Source organism: Vigna unguiculata, chromosome 8, assembly GCF_037176805.1.
Source record: "Vigna unguiculata cultivar grain cowpea cultivar isolate G323 ecotype 2 chromosome 8, ASM3717680v1, whole genome shotgun sequence".
Lineage (NCBI taxonomy): Eukaryota > Viridiplantae > Streptophyta > Magnoliopsida > Fabales > Fabaceae > Vigna > Vigna unguiculata.
The window spans coordinates 33272549-33286525 of record NC_140799.1 but is presented as its reverse complement, the minus strand read 5'-3'; the positions used below and the strand labels follow the sequence as shown (position 1 = coordinate 33286525).

At 28.9% G+C, this 13977-nt stretch overlaps 1 protein-coding gene across 2 annotated transcripts; it reads right to left on the bottom strand.

The window, feature by feature from the left end:
- Nucleotides 1-5909: 5909 nt before the first annotated feature.
- On the bottom strand, nucleotides 5910-10648 carry KT1 (potassium transporter 1). Of its 2 annotated transcripts, XM_028082713.2 has the most exons (9): nucleotides 10389-10648; nucleotides 9446-9689; nucleotides 9012-9257; nucleotides 8359-8409; nucleotides 8023-8283; nucleotides 7848-7900; nucleotides 7648-7762; nucleotides 7314-7568; nucleotides 5910-7218 (listed from the first exon to the last, which is right to left on the bottom strand). In XM_028082713.2, exons 1-9 carry the CDS (start codon nucleotides 10431-10433, stop codon nucleotides 6209-6211), a joined length of 2280 nt encoding a protein of 759 aa, XP_027938514.1. In that variant the 5' UTR covers nucleotides 10434-10648; the 3' UTR covers nucleotides 5910-6208. The 2 variants fall into 2 exon arrangements, with proteins under 2 accessions (XP_027938514.1, XP_027938515.1); XM_028082714.2 differs by lacking the exon at nucleotides 10389-10648 and having other exon boundaries at nucleotides 9012-9273; nucleotides 9446-9586.
- Nucleotides 10649-13977: the final 3329 nt, after the last annotated feature.

The following is a 13977-nucleotide window of genomic DNA, read 5'->3' as shown; positions in this document are numbered from 1 at the left end:
GTGTCATTGGATAATGCATGTTATGAATTCAAGTGACTGTAAAGTTTCACATCAGATAAAGATGAGAAGCAGAAGGATTCATAAACCTATTGTCTTAAGATTTTTGGTTAAAAGTGATGTTCTGATCTTTTATATGAACATGTTCACAATTCATTGGTACCGATCTATATGTGTCAGCCTGGTAAAAACCACAAAATGCAAGCTTCCATGGTTATGGTTGCCTTTTTATTTTTTTCATCATTTGAGAAGTGCAACTCTTGTGGCATTTGGCTATTTCTTTGCTTGTGAAGCAATGAAAAGAGAGGACAAAGGAGGTAGGAAAATGTATTCCATTATAGACAAGTTCATGGGAGGGTGAAAATATTCACAAGGAAAGGTGGTGATAACTACAGCATACCAAATAAGATCCTATGATGTCTACATTTTTTTTCTCGAATAATTATGTTGTCTCAGAGCCCCTTCAGAAACCTTGGTTCTTTTTCTTACTTTCTACTCCTTCCATGGACTAAAATCACCACCCATTCCACAACCGAAAGTGTGAAACTGATGTAGATTGGTACTCCTGAATCTATAGTCCTATGCTTTAGGTGAAGAACGTGAAAGTAATAAGAAACATTGTTCTTAAAGTATTCGTTCAAAACCTTAAAATTCAGATATTAAATTATGGCATTCCGTTCTCTTCACCATCACACTACCAACTTTTAGGAAACAACGTATGTGTTTTTTCTCTTGGGTTAGGTAGCTCATCTCATCATTCCTTTAGTTCTAACTCGGAAAATGGAAAAAGTAGAGCCAGCATATTATAAAAAGTCTCTAAATCACATCAACTTCGAGAGACTTAGAGAAACAAGAAGAAAAGGTAAAATATATACATTTTTAGTCCCTAAATTTGGAGCCAAAATTAAAATTTGTCTTTGCTCCAAACTTTAGTTGAGTTTGGTTCTCAAATTTTAAAGTGAATATATATTCCTTCTAATATAAATGTGTAAACTTTTTTTGATGTAAAGATGTTTTAGATTAATGTTTGAATGTATATATTATGATATGTTCTAGTTCAAATGTCATCTTAAAATATCGTTTAACATATAAAATATTTGACACAGTTAGATTAAAATAACTATATTCATTCATTTTCAGATTAGTTGTAGAATTGGACATCTCATTTGATGCATAAGAGTCAAATGTTATACTAAAATATTGTTTAACATATAAAAGAAGTTGACCCAGTTAGATTAAAATAATTATATCCATTCAATTTTTAACTTTAAATATTAAAATATATCAAAGTTTAGAACATAATCAAATTCTTATTTTGTACTTAAAAGACTAAAATTATACTTAATCTACCACGAAAAAGTGGATATGTGAATGTCGTGAATAGGAGGGAAGAGGTGTAGAGCTCATGAGCATTTGGGAGTTGTTGTGAATATCCCATGACAGCAACAATTCTGTGAACATTTATTGAGCGGTTGGAGGTGTATAGTTGGATAGCATGTACACATTGAATTTGAAAACTAGGTCAACACATCAATGGTGTTGTTACAATAATGAATATGGAACATGCATAACTATTAACAATCTTTATATAGCCCCACTTTCAAGCCTTGCAGGCTGTTTAATATCCAAATCTTAGTACATATTTCTCCACACAAAAAAAAAAGTACGTTGATGATGTAAGAAATGCAAACAACATATCCTCTAACACATTTTTCTTTTTTTTTTTCTGTTAAATTCATAGGTAAGATGAATATATAAAAAATAATGTGATTGTTTTATTCAATATGTTATTGTGACATTGGTGTGGAGTAATATTTTGGAAAGTTTAGATGATAAATTTTAATGCAATTTCTCATTCTAATTGATGTTGTTTTTTTTTTACCCTCAATAAACTCCATATCGTTTAGGATTTGAAATCAAGCGAAATTTAAATATTTTTATCTTTTTTCACCTTCTAACATATCTTTGTGACGGGCTCAAATACATCAAAGAAGACAATATTTTAAAAACACATTATAATTGGACCGGTGAGTTTCTTTTTTTTTTTTATTTAATTAAACTTGTACAAAGTTTATACGGTAATATAAATAATTTAATTTTTATTTATATTAATACGATAAGGATTTCGAGTTGTACAGCCATATAACCAAATTTTAATATATAAGATTTGTAAGATTTATTTTGTCATTCGTTATTGAATATTTTAAAAAGTGAAATTTTTGAATTTTTTCCTAATCTTAATTTTGATTAAGTTGAAATATTGTTAGTTTGATTGAGATTTATATATAATAACCTATGTTAGTTTAGAGTTATTTACAACCAATAGTCAAGATTCTTTTGGTCAATATTAACAGTGACTTTTAACTTTGTCGAACACTTTTTTTTTTTTTCAATTTATGTCCATTTGTTTTCAACTAATATCAATTAGTGTTATTTTTTTAACAATATAAGTTAAGGTTATTTTTCAATCAAATCTAGCTAGAATTTTCTAACCAAAATCAAGGAAGGACTGTTTATTCATGTTAATTTACGTTGTTAGGATTTGTTTTTTAAACCACAATTATTCCTCGTTTGATATTAGTTTGAACTTTTTCTATCAATGTTAGGGAAATTAAATTTTGACGAATTAGATTTTTTCAATTGACATTTGTCGTGGTTATTTTCTTATTGATATTTATAGTGATTATTTTTATTTATCAACAAAACTTATGTTATTTTTATTTTTATTTTGGTCGATAGTTTGTGAAGATTTTTTCCAATTGTTAACTAGGAAAACGTTTTACTAATATTAACTAGAATTTTTTTTTTTTAATGTCAACTATGAGAGTTTTTCGATTGAAAAGTCAAGAAAAAATCAAATTAGTCTCATAACCCTGAATTATATTAGTTAAAATTATTGTGATTGATACTAACTAAAAACAATTTCAACTAACATCAATAAAAAAAGCGTCAGTTAAAAAAATATAATCAATGTTAATATTTTTAAAGTATTAATAACTATTTAATATTTAAACAACTTTTCATTTATTAATTAAAATACTTTATTTAAACAAAAAATGAAATTAATAAATTTAATTTTTCTTATTCAAATAAAATATTTTAAAATGATATCAATTCAATTTAATTTCCATGTATTTAAATACCTTCAAACTTATAAAATCTCCTGTGTAAATGTGTATAGATTTTTACGCCATCAATCAATTAAGAATCAATGTAAAAAAGACATGAGTTTTTTTGTTTATTATTTAATAGAATTTGTATAATTTTTTGTATGTAGTCAATAAATTAGAATTAGTTTAAGTGATTTTTAAATACTTAGTTTACGATTTCGCAAACTTAATATACAAATATTTTTTAATAAATATGAAAACAAAGCTTTCACTTTCTTATTTTATAAAATCAACCAAAGATCACAGATATAGTTAAAAACAAAGTTATTTCCTATTATTAGTGTGAGAGGATTTAAAAACCCAACAATTATAACAAAAAAAAGATAATATATATATATATATATATATATATATATATATATATATATATATATATATATATATATATATATTTCGATTTGCTAAGAAAATAACATTTAAAAAAAACGTGTAGTTAAAATCATAATGTATTAAAAATACAACACCTACCATGACCTGTCATGACAAGTAAATTTGTTCTCGCATATAATATTTGGAAGAAAAATGATTTTTTGACTACTAAATTTTGACAACTTTTTTTTACAATTTTATGTGTCATTTTTTAAGTGGTTTTTAATTTTTTTCATTTTCTCATTTTCAATATTCCAAAATCACTTAAAAAAATGACACCTTATATTGTAAAAAAAATTGTCAAAATTTAGTAGTCAAAATATCATTGTCCTATTTGAAATCGTCATATTTTAACGTTTTGTATTGAATATGTATAAGTATGTATATGAATAATATAATTGACTTTGTAAATTAAGTATGAAAACAAATGAATAATTATATGTTTGTCATGTCATTTTACCTATCTCAATATACACACCTCATTTTTTTTCATTTTAAATTATTAATACACTTTTAATTTATTAGTTAGTTCAAAAAAAAATATTAACTTTTATTTCTTGATTTCATGACTTATTTATAAGATATGCATGTGATAATCTTACTCTTTGTTATAATTATTTAATTTTAATCTAATTGTTATTTGATATTTTTATTGGATATTTATACGGTTATAATTTTTTTTATTGATATTAATACTGTAGAAAAGATAACTATGTATTCCCATGACATTCACATTATCACTTTTAGCATGCAATATACTGTTTTAATGTCACCACTATTATTACATTAAATACAATACCATTAGGTTAATCACATACCCTCACATTTATTAACACGTATGGGACAAAATAACAACTAATTCATTAGGTTAACCAAAAAAATTAATGGCAAAAACATAATTAAAAATATAAATTTTTTATTACTTAAAAAATAAATAAAAACTTAGTACAGAGTCAATTAAAAATATTCAAATATTTATCATGAAATTTGGATCTTAATTAATTTTTTTTTTTTATATTTGAAAGACGAAACAATATGGTTACAAGAATAAGGAACCTACTTTATCCTTCCATTGTTTTATTATTATTTTTTTCATGTTGGGTGACCCAGTTCTCTGTATTATAGACCCAAGGTGAGAGATCTGGATTTAATAAAAAGGAACCATTTTAAGATTAGGCTTCGCAAAACTAAGGACAAACTTTGTTTTAGTATGTACCTTAGTAAATTTCATTTTGATTAATTTTCTTTATACATTTTCACTTTAGCCTTATATGTCATAAATGACGTTAACCTTAAACTAACCGAAGAATATGTTGGATGGCATTTAAATAAAGGACTAACAAATTTAATGGATAAAAGATTAAAATGAATTTTACTAATAAGATGAAGCACGAAAAAGTAGTTTAGAAAAAAATAATCACTGTGTTTCCTAAAAAATCAGTCTTCGTCAAAGTATCATAATCCTTGTATAATAAATTATTTTGTAACAAAGTTTTGTTGATAAACTTTTTACAATACATTCCTGATAATACTTAAATGGACGAAAATAAAGTTTGATATGATGTGAAAGAAAAAAGTTTGGATGTGTTAAAAAGAAAATTTTATCGAACGTTATCAAAAGAAATTGTACAAATATCATAATTCTTATACAATATAATCTTACAAAGTCTTTTTTTTATTAGAATTCCTCACATTATGGCTAAAAAATAATTATTGTTAATAAAGTTATATTTTGACTCTATTTTTTGATTTCTTTACTTTGTTATTAACGTGACTTAGTATGAATTATTATTTTTTTCAAAAGAAAAGATAGTGATACATTAATTAATGATTCACACTAAGTCACGTTAGTGAGTAAAAGATGTTAATAAAAAAAATAGGAATTATAGTATCATTGTTCTTGTTAACTTATATGCAACATGTTTGTCTTGTTGGTTTATGTTTGCCACATCATAATGTAAAGTGAATGTAAATACGAAGTTCCATACTTGTGTATAATACTTGTGTATAAGATTCGAACAAATTTGTAACGAGTGATGTACTTACATTCATATAAATATTTTATTTATAATTTTCAATATCGAGTAGAATGAAGAGAATTTCTGTTAGTTCATCAGGGAAACTCTAAAGCAGCAAAAGTCAAAAGGGGAAACTTGATCCATATCGTTTTGTTGATATTATTTGGAATCGTAAGGTACAAATAGAAGTCATTTCTAAGTTAATTTTTTGTGAAGACCCTCAGTAGGGTATAGTATTAATTACGTGATAATTCTTTATGGAAATTATTTATTTACTTTGAAAAATTATAATATTGGAGTTGGATTTTGATAGTTGGAAGTGTCAACTGTGCTGATAAAGAGAAAACTAGAGGAATTATACAAGCTGATACAGTGTGTATTTTGGGGCTATACAGAACATGCCTTAAGAATGTAGAATAATATTATAAGTGTTACATAAGTATGTACCTGTGTGTATTCTACTTTTCTTGTATGAAACAAATTTTTAAATTGGTTTCTTAGATACAGAATCATGAACACCTAGAGTTCAATGGTGTAAAATCTACAACTGATACATCTGGATAACATCTTTGCAGAAGTCACTGTCATGTTTTCTTAACCAACAACATTTACAAAAATGACTATGTTCTTATAAGCAAATTGAAATTGTTAGAGCTAGACATGGTAAACCATACCAACTTCTAGCAGAGAAGTATGTGCTACGTTCAAGTAAACATCAGGGTCTCTGCAATTTTTGCTCAGAAAAGCGTAAACAACATCAATGGCAAATTTCTTTAGAATAGAGGATGATTTCTTTGCCTCTGCATAGGAATGACCAAGTATATAGGTAACACCAGACTCCTTCGCTCTTAAAATCTGCATAGATTCATCTTTATAAGGAGACTCTTGGAGATGATCATTTTCATTCTTCTTCACACGTAAAACACATGAAAATGGGAAGCTTTTCTCTATGTAACATGAATTATTCAAAGTGTGTGGTGAAACAGCAAGGTGTTCCATACTTAAGTTTCCACCATCCATACACAATTCTTCTGGGGTTGGTGCAGGATCACTCTCTTCTATTTCTACAAATTGGATTATTGCACTTACCAGTTTATTCTCAAAATTGTAGTTTTCTTGTTGCAGATCTTTGTAACCATACCTGACAATGCAACAGAACATTCGGTACTCCTTTGGGCCAATTCTGCTAATGATCAACCGTTCATTGTCACTGACACAAGGGACTTGAACTGATTTGACACAAACAAAAACTAACACCTGATGGAATGCTGGCAAGTTTGTGACAAAGTGACCAAAAATAGCAGGGACACCTGAAGCCAGATTACTGAAAATGATTCCTATTCCTGGGACACGGACCATGCCTAAGCAAGGTCCTAAGGACAGTATCTTGCTCATTGAAACCTTATTCTCCACATCAAATTCATGTTTCTTCATTGTTCCATAGTTCCATGTGAACATTACACTCATAAAAGCAAAAGATAGCACAAGGGGGATCCATCCTCCTTCAGGTATTTTGCAGTAAGAAGCTGAGATGTAAAGCAGTTCAATTGATCCAAACAGTACCAAAAATATAATGGCTTTTATTATTCCCTGCTTCCAAACAATGACCATTACTAGTGTCATCAAGCATGTTGTCACAAACATTACAGTGGTTATAGCCAGCCCTGCAGAAGACCAAGCAAAATGGTTAGAACTCACATTACATTACATTACATATACTTCAAATACCATGAGAAAACATAGTGGAAAAGAAGTTTACCATATGCATGACCCATCATGTCTATATCCCTAAGGCCAATTGTGACAGCTAAACAAAGACACATTAGTATCCAATTCACTTCTGGGACATAAATCTGTCCATATATTCTGCTTGAAGTGTGAACAATCTTAACCGGAGGAAAACAATTCAATGCGCAACACTGGCTTACAATGGAAAAGGTGGCAGAAATCACTGCTTGACTTCCAACAATGGCCGCAAAAGTTGCAACTATGAAAACTGGCCAAAATACAGTTTCTGCAGAAAATAGTAGCCCAATTACATCAGAGGCTGTAAATAACATTGAAGCTTGTTGTTTCTTGAAATAATTTCTTGCCTGGTATGGCTTTGTAGAAACTGTCCTGAATAGCATGATGATGCTTAGAGAGAAATGCAGCCTCTCCCATGTATGCAAAAATCAGGCACGGATACACTAGACATGTGAAAGCTACCTGAGATTTAAGGGTGTCTGTTAAAAGCATTTATCGTTTTGAACATAGTTAATTCATTTATCTATACTCTCAAATCTCTATTTACCTTTATTGAGAGTGCAGAAAAATGACCCAAAGCAGCATACATTGCCTCCACTCCTGAGACAGTATCACAGGAAGATTAATCCCACTACACTCTAGCTGTTAATAAAATTAACTATATATAGATGCTTATGAGAAAAATGTATAAAATACTATATCATATACGTATATATACGTACCTGTGATTGAAAGCACAACTCCACCTAGTGACATCCAACCTTCAAGGCCAGTGGTTTTGAGGAACTTCAACATGTAGAATGGAGAAAGTGCACGGTATATTTGCCGGTTCCAGTGGAATATGTTGTAGATACCAATACCACTTATACACAAAAGCCATGCAGCAACTACTGGGGCAAACATGAAAGCAACTCTATGTGTCCCATGATGTTGAATGGAGAAAAGGACCACTAAAATGACACACGAGATTATGACAACATAATCTGCATAAATAATGTAGAGTTTTAAAAAGTGTGGATAGAAATAAAGATTGTGAAAGATATGCTTGGTGGGCTTACTGTCATGGAGTTCTTTGATCTTAACTTGAACTCCAGAAACTGCTGAAAAAACTGAAAGCAGACACAAGGAGTGTCATAGATTCAAAGGAGAAACAAATAATCAAGATGTTTGTACAAATATAAACTCCTGAACCAACAACTCATAATCTCACGATAAGTAAACTAAATTTAAAAGAGAAAAATAAAGATCCAAGAACATGGTGATGTGGCATAAACCTCTGGAGATGCAATGTAATTGTAATTTCCTTTTACTAAGAAACATTAGAATTGTAAGTTTCTAACTGAACGTACTGTAAGGTTTCTGTTCTCAAAGTCTAAAACTTCAAACTTTAGAAATGTGAGAAATATTTAATTCCATTCATTAAGTTTGAACTTGTGAGAAAAATTTGATTCCATTTATTAAGTTTGTCTCCTATAAGTATTTGTTGAGAAGTTTGTACACAATGACTCATGGCACATTTTCGGTAAACAATACAACATTTACTCTGAAACATGTGATGATAAAATTAACAAGAATAATAACTTTAGAAATGAGCAATGACATAAAGCTAGTATTTATAAGGGATGCAGTCATGTAACTATAACAAAGTCAATGATGGATGACATACTTCATGTGTTCTTATAGAAGCTCATGGCTGCTCTTGATCAACTACCTGATATTGCAGGTGTAATCACACCATCACCAATTGTCATACAGGTTCCTAGCAGAACAAAGATCAACAGTCCTTTTTGGAACCTTGGGTGCTTTTCAATGAACAACTTCAAATGAGAAGAAAGCCATGTTTCTTCAGAATCTTGTGTGGTATAAGCAGATAATTTCTCATCCGTAGCTTGCTGATTAGGTAAGATACTTAGTTTTGCATGCCGGCAGAGAAGTGAGTATAATGCAAAAGTTCCTCCTGCACAAGTGAACCACTGATTCTAAAAACATTTAACTAATCATCCTTAGATGTTCATGGAGCAAGAGGTTTTTTACAGTTCTGTTGTAAAGCAAAAAGTGGTAGTAACTCACAGGTGAATTAATCCTAAAATATTACTCTGCTAATATATAAATTGTGCTAATCGTGATCATGATTCAAGACTTTACCTTCTCCATTATCATCAGCAGACATCACAATGAAAACATATTTGAAGAGAGCAGTGATGGTAAATGTCCAGATGATAAGCGAAAGCACGCCAAAAATCTCCTCATCATTTTCTTTGAGTCTCAATTTCCCTGAAAATGTGGTCTTGTAAACATAAAGAGGAGAAGTACTGAGGTCACCATAAACTATTCCAAGACTTTGGTAAGCCAGAGTGAGCACAGTTGCACAGGAAGTTCTCTTTAAATTCTGATACATGAAGCCAAGCATAAGAAATTAGTGATATACACTACTACACACTTTTAACCCTAGCCAATATCACAAAGTAAACAAAATTTCTATTCAAGCATTCTATGAACTTCTGAGTATATCATGAGCAGATGTCAGAGCAACATCAAATTTATCATGTTTTCAATTTCAAAAGAGAAATGCTAGAATTGAGATTCCTCCCTAATTAAACCTGCTCTGACCAACATTCTCCATAACTCAGAAACACCAACGTTAATCAAATGTGAAAAATTGAAGAAATGAAATAAACAGAGATAAGAAGCAGCTCATCACATCAACCTCTATAAGCTCAACCATAAAGTACAAATAGTTTAAAATGGATGAGATGTAATGCCAGAAAAACCAGTAAAAAATTAAAAGGAGACATCAAGAAAAGGACACTGTGGCTTTAAAATCCCAAGCAGAACATGGCAATGTCCTTCTTATACACCTTATGGAAACACAATGAATACAAGTAACATCTTATTAGTTTTCAACACAACAGACAAAAGTAACAAAACCCCGTTTAGCTCAAAAGACAGTTTAAACTACATAGGAAAAAAAATGAAGACATTCACTGAATAATGACCATGATGTAGAAATGGATCAGTTATTCATGAAAGTATTGAAGGGTGACAGTTCCTTCAGTACATAGACTGCTAAAAATTAAGAAAAGAGTACCTGCTGAGACATTCCATGTTCCAGAAATTCTTCAGATGGGTTCATGGCTGAAAGAGAAGGAAAAGTGAGAATGACTCAGAAGCAAAGATGAGGTCAGTTATGATGAGACAGGGAATAATATATAGAAATAAAAGATGGAGAATGAAGGAAATGAACAGTAGAAGAACTGAAGTAGTAGAAAATGCAAGTGGTGTGTGTGTCCAAAGAAGTTGCAAAATGCATTCAATGCTCTTTTACTCTCTATTGGTGGACTTATTAACCAACCTAACACCTTCCCCACACCCCTCAAAATGAATGGTAAACAACTTATTTTCTGTTCAAATACTAACTATGAACAGTAACTTTCACATTAAGTGAACATTAGTTTAAGTGATTGTGTAAAACTAATTGAAGTAACTTATAGAAAAGGACCATTCTTACAGTAACTATCTTGAGATTAATTTCTAACCCTAACCAACAAATATAAATCTCCTCTCATCTTCAAACCTGAACAGAAATTCAATAGTTAGCTCTATTGTTGGGTACTTATAGGTATTTTTTGGTACAAGATACTCGTAGGTTTTTTGATTTGGTACATGTCTTTTTCCTTGTTTCAAGTAACTGCCATTTTCATTTCATAATTGTAAACTATGATTTTCTTAGAAGTGGCATAGTTCCAGCCTATGTAATGTAAGTAAAATAGAAATGGGGAACGATTCTTAAAAGATAGGTATAACAGACAACGATCTAACATTTTTTTTTCTTCTTCACATCACGGGTATTCCTTACAATAGATAATCTTTTTTGAGAGGAGATATTCACTATATGGATTCTTTTTTTCAGACACACAAACTAAAGAACATAACATTTGAAGAAACCATCCATTGGTAAAAGATTGTCAAAGGTAATTTATTATCACCAAGTTTTGTCAATTGTCTGTGCTAGCAAGTTTACTTAGTCAATGTTTGGTAGTGGAGATTTAAAGAAAAAGAGGGACCATTTTTTCAGAAATGAATTTTTACTCTTTTTCTTTTCCTCCAAAACCGAACTTTGGAACATTTAAGAGATATTAAACTGAGATGTTTTGTTTCTGAAACTTGTGGGAATAATGAAAATATAATTATGATATGATAGGGTAGGGATGGGAAGGGTAATTGAACCGACTTAAATTTTTCCAAGTGGGGCATCTTGATAATAAACTAGGAACATGGAAGTAGATGAATGTCTGGTCTTCATTGACCTTGTGATCACATCCAATAATAGAAAAGAGCAAAGTTTTCCACCAAAAACACAGCTTTTGAGGCTGCAAATTTCCACAATTGAAGTGAACTTAGAGAAAACCCCTTCATTTCTAGTTAAGAACAACTTCTGGCCAACCTGAATTAGGCACCTAGGTTGTGATGTTTACAACCTACCAAAATACAGAACCACATAAGATTCTAAGAACACTTCTAAAACTCTCTTTACCTTCACCAATTGTATACACTTCTCCTTTTGTGCTTCATCATCTCATTTATGCAGGTTCCTTCTCTATTCACACTTCAAAAATATGTAAATATTCATAGGTATTGTGAATAACCATATATTTAGAGCACTAATTAAGGGATTAGTGAAAATCATATATTGACAATATATCGAAGAAGATAATAAAAGCACCTTTAAAACTCTTATGAAGCGAAAGTTTAACTCAATTATCTTATTAAATTGATTTATAGCATGAGATTTGTATCTATTGAAATTGTCTTATTTTTAGACTATGATAAACCTCTTTTACACATCTCAAATATCATAGGATTAAAAAGTAGTGGATATTTCGACAACAAGTGACACTATAAATCCAACAATTATATTTTAATATGATAGACTTTAAATGACTCATGTCATTTTAAAAAGTGAACTTTGAACCTAATTTAACTTTACAAAATCGGTTTATAAGATAAGGTTTCGGTCACTCACATATAACATAAAATCATCTTATCTTTACCAGAATGTTCAATAAAAACATTTAAAGATTTTTTGAAACATGGTTATGAAAAAAAATAATCACCATACATTTATGATTCATTAATGAGATACTAAAGAAATGTGTGGACCTTATGATTTTCAAGAACTATAGAATCACCCATGTACATATATTTCTCTGACTGCACATGCAATTGAATGTTATGTGATCCAAAATTCGTTTCCATAGTTTGTAATATTTGATAACAATAATAATTTGACATTTTTTTTCTATGGTGGAGAGAGGTATTTAATGGCTGAAACATAACCTCTATCAATTATGTGCCAAAAAAAATAATTATATGCTATAATTTGTATCCTCTCCCTTTCTTTTGTTGTTGTGATCATCTAAATATGTGCTTGAAGAAATGAAAAGAGAATTGAAATTTCATGTATCCATTGATTTTATCATTCACCAACAATAGGGTGAGTGACCTTTCACAAGTGATTGATAGTAACAAGTCAACATATTTTGGAATCTTGGGGCAAGAACAACTTATTTATTGGCTATATAATTGAAGACAACGAAACTTTTACTATTATTTTACAATATCAGCTAATTATTGGATTTCAGCATCACATAACAAAATATTGTAATAAAAATGATTTTATTAATCATTATTCTTTTTGGCAATAATTAAAGAACTCAAAAGTAAAATATTATATTAAGAATAGACTTAAACAATATATGTTTTTCATTCCTAAATTATGTTTTAATTTTTATTTTTCACTTTTAATCACTTTTTTTGTTTTTTCTTTTAACTCTAAACAAATTACTTTTGTATTTGATCTTTATTGTTACACTAACTATATATGTTAACTTCGCACTTATTGTCCAACGAAAATATATATTAAAAATTTAGGAATCAAAAAGAAAAAAAAATTAAAAATATTTCACATAAGAAAATAATTTTTTTGACAAAAAAAATTAGAGAACAAGTAAAAAGTAAAATTAAAAAATATATTAGAACCAAGGTACAAATTTTAGAAAACTCTTAAATAATGATTGATGTTAGTGAGACAAACTATATTTAAAGATCAACTTTTTAATTAAAAGTAAATTTTTTTTGTAACCAAAACCAATTTAGAGACCAATTTATAATAGATACTATTTTAATTATCAATTTAGAGAATAATTATAAATTTTTAAACTATTTTAATTATCATTTTAAGTTTATAATTAGTTTTTAAATTTGTTAGTATAATAATTAATTATTTTTTGTTATTAAAATTAGTCATTGTTTAAAAATTTTCTTGTAATATTATATTTAATGATTTAATTTACTAACACTTTGCTCTAATGAAAAAATTATCTTAAACATAATTTTTAAAATTTTTAAGATAACTGCCAAAAGAGTTTAATTGATGGTTATATATTGTAAACAATACGTTAACATGTTAATTAATAAAAATATTTATTTACAAGTACATATAATATAATAATTAACATTATTTTATTCCAGCGCACACCCTATTTTCTTCAACGTTATAATATTTAACACCCAATAAATTTTTACATTAATTTTTCTTTAGATTTCATCTTTTCTTCTTATGTACACTTTCACCAAAAAAAAAAAATTTAAGTGTTCAAGAGGTCACAGGGTGTCAA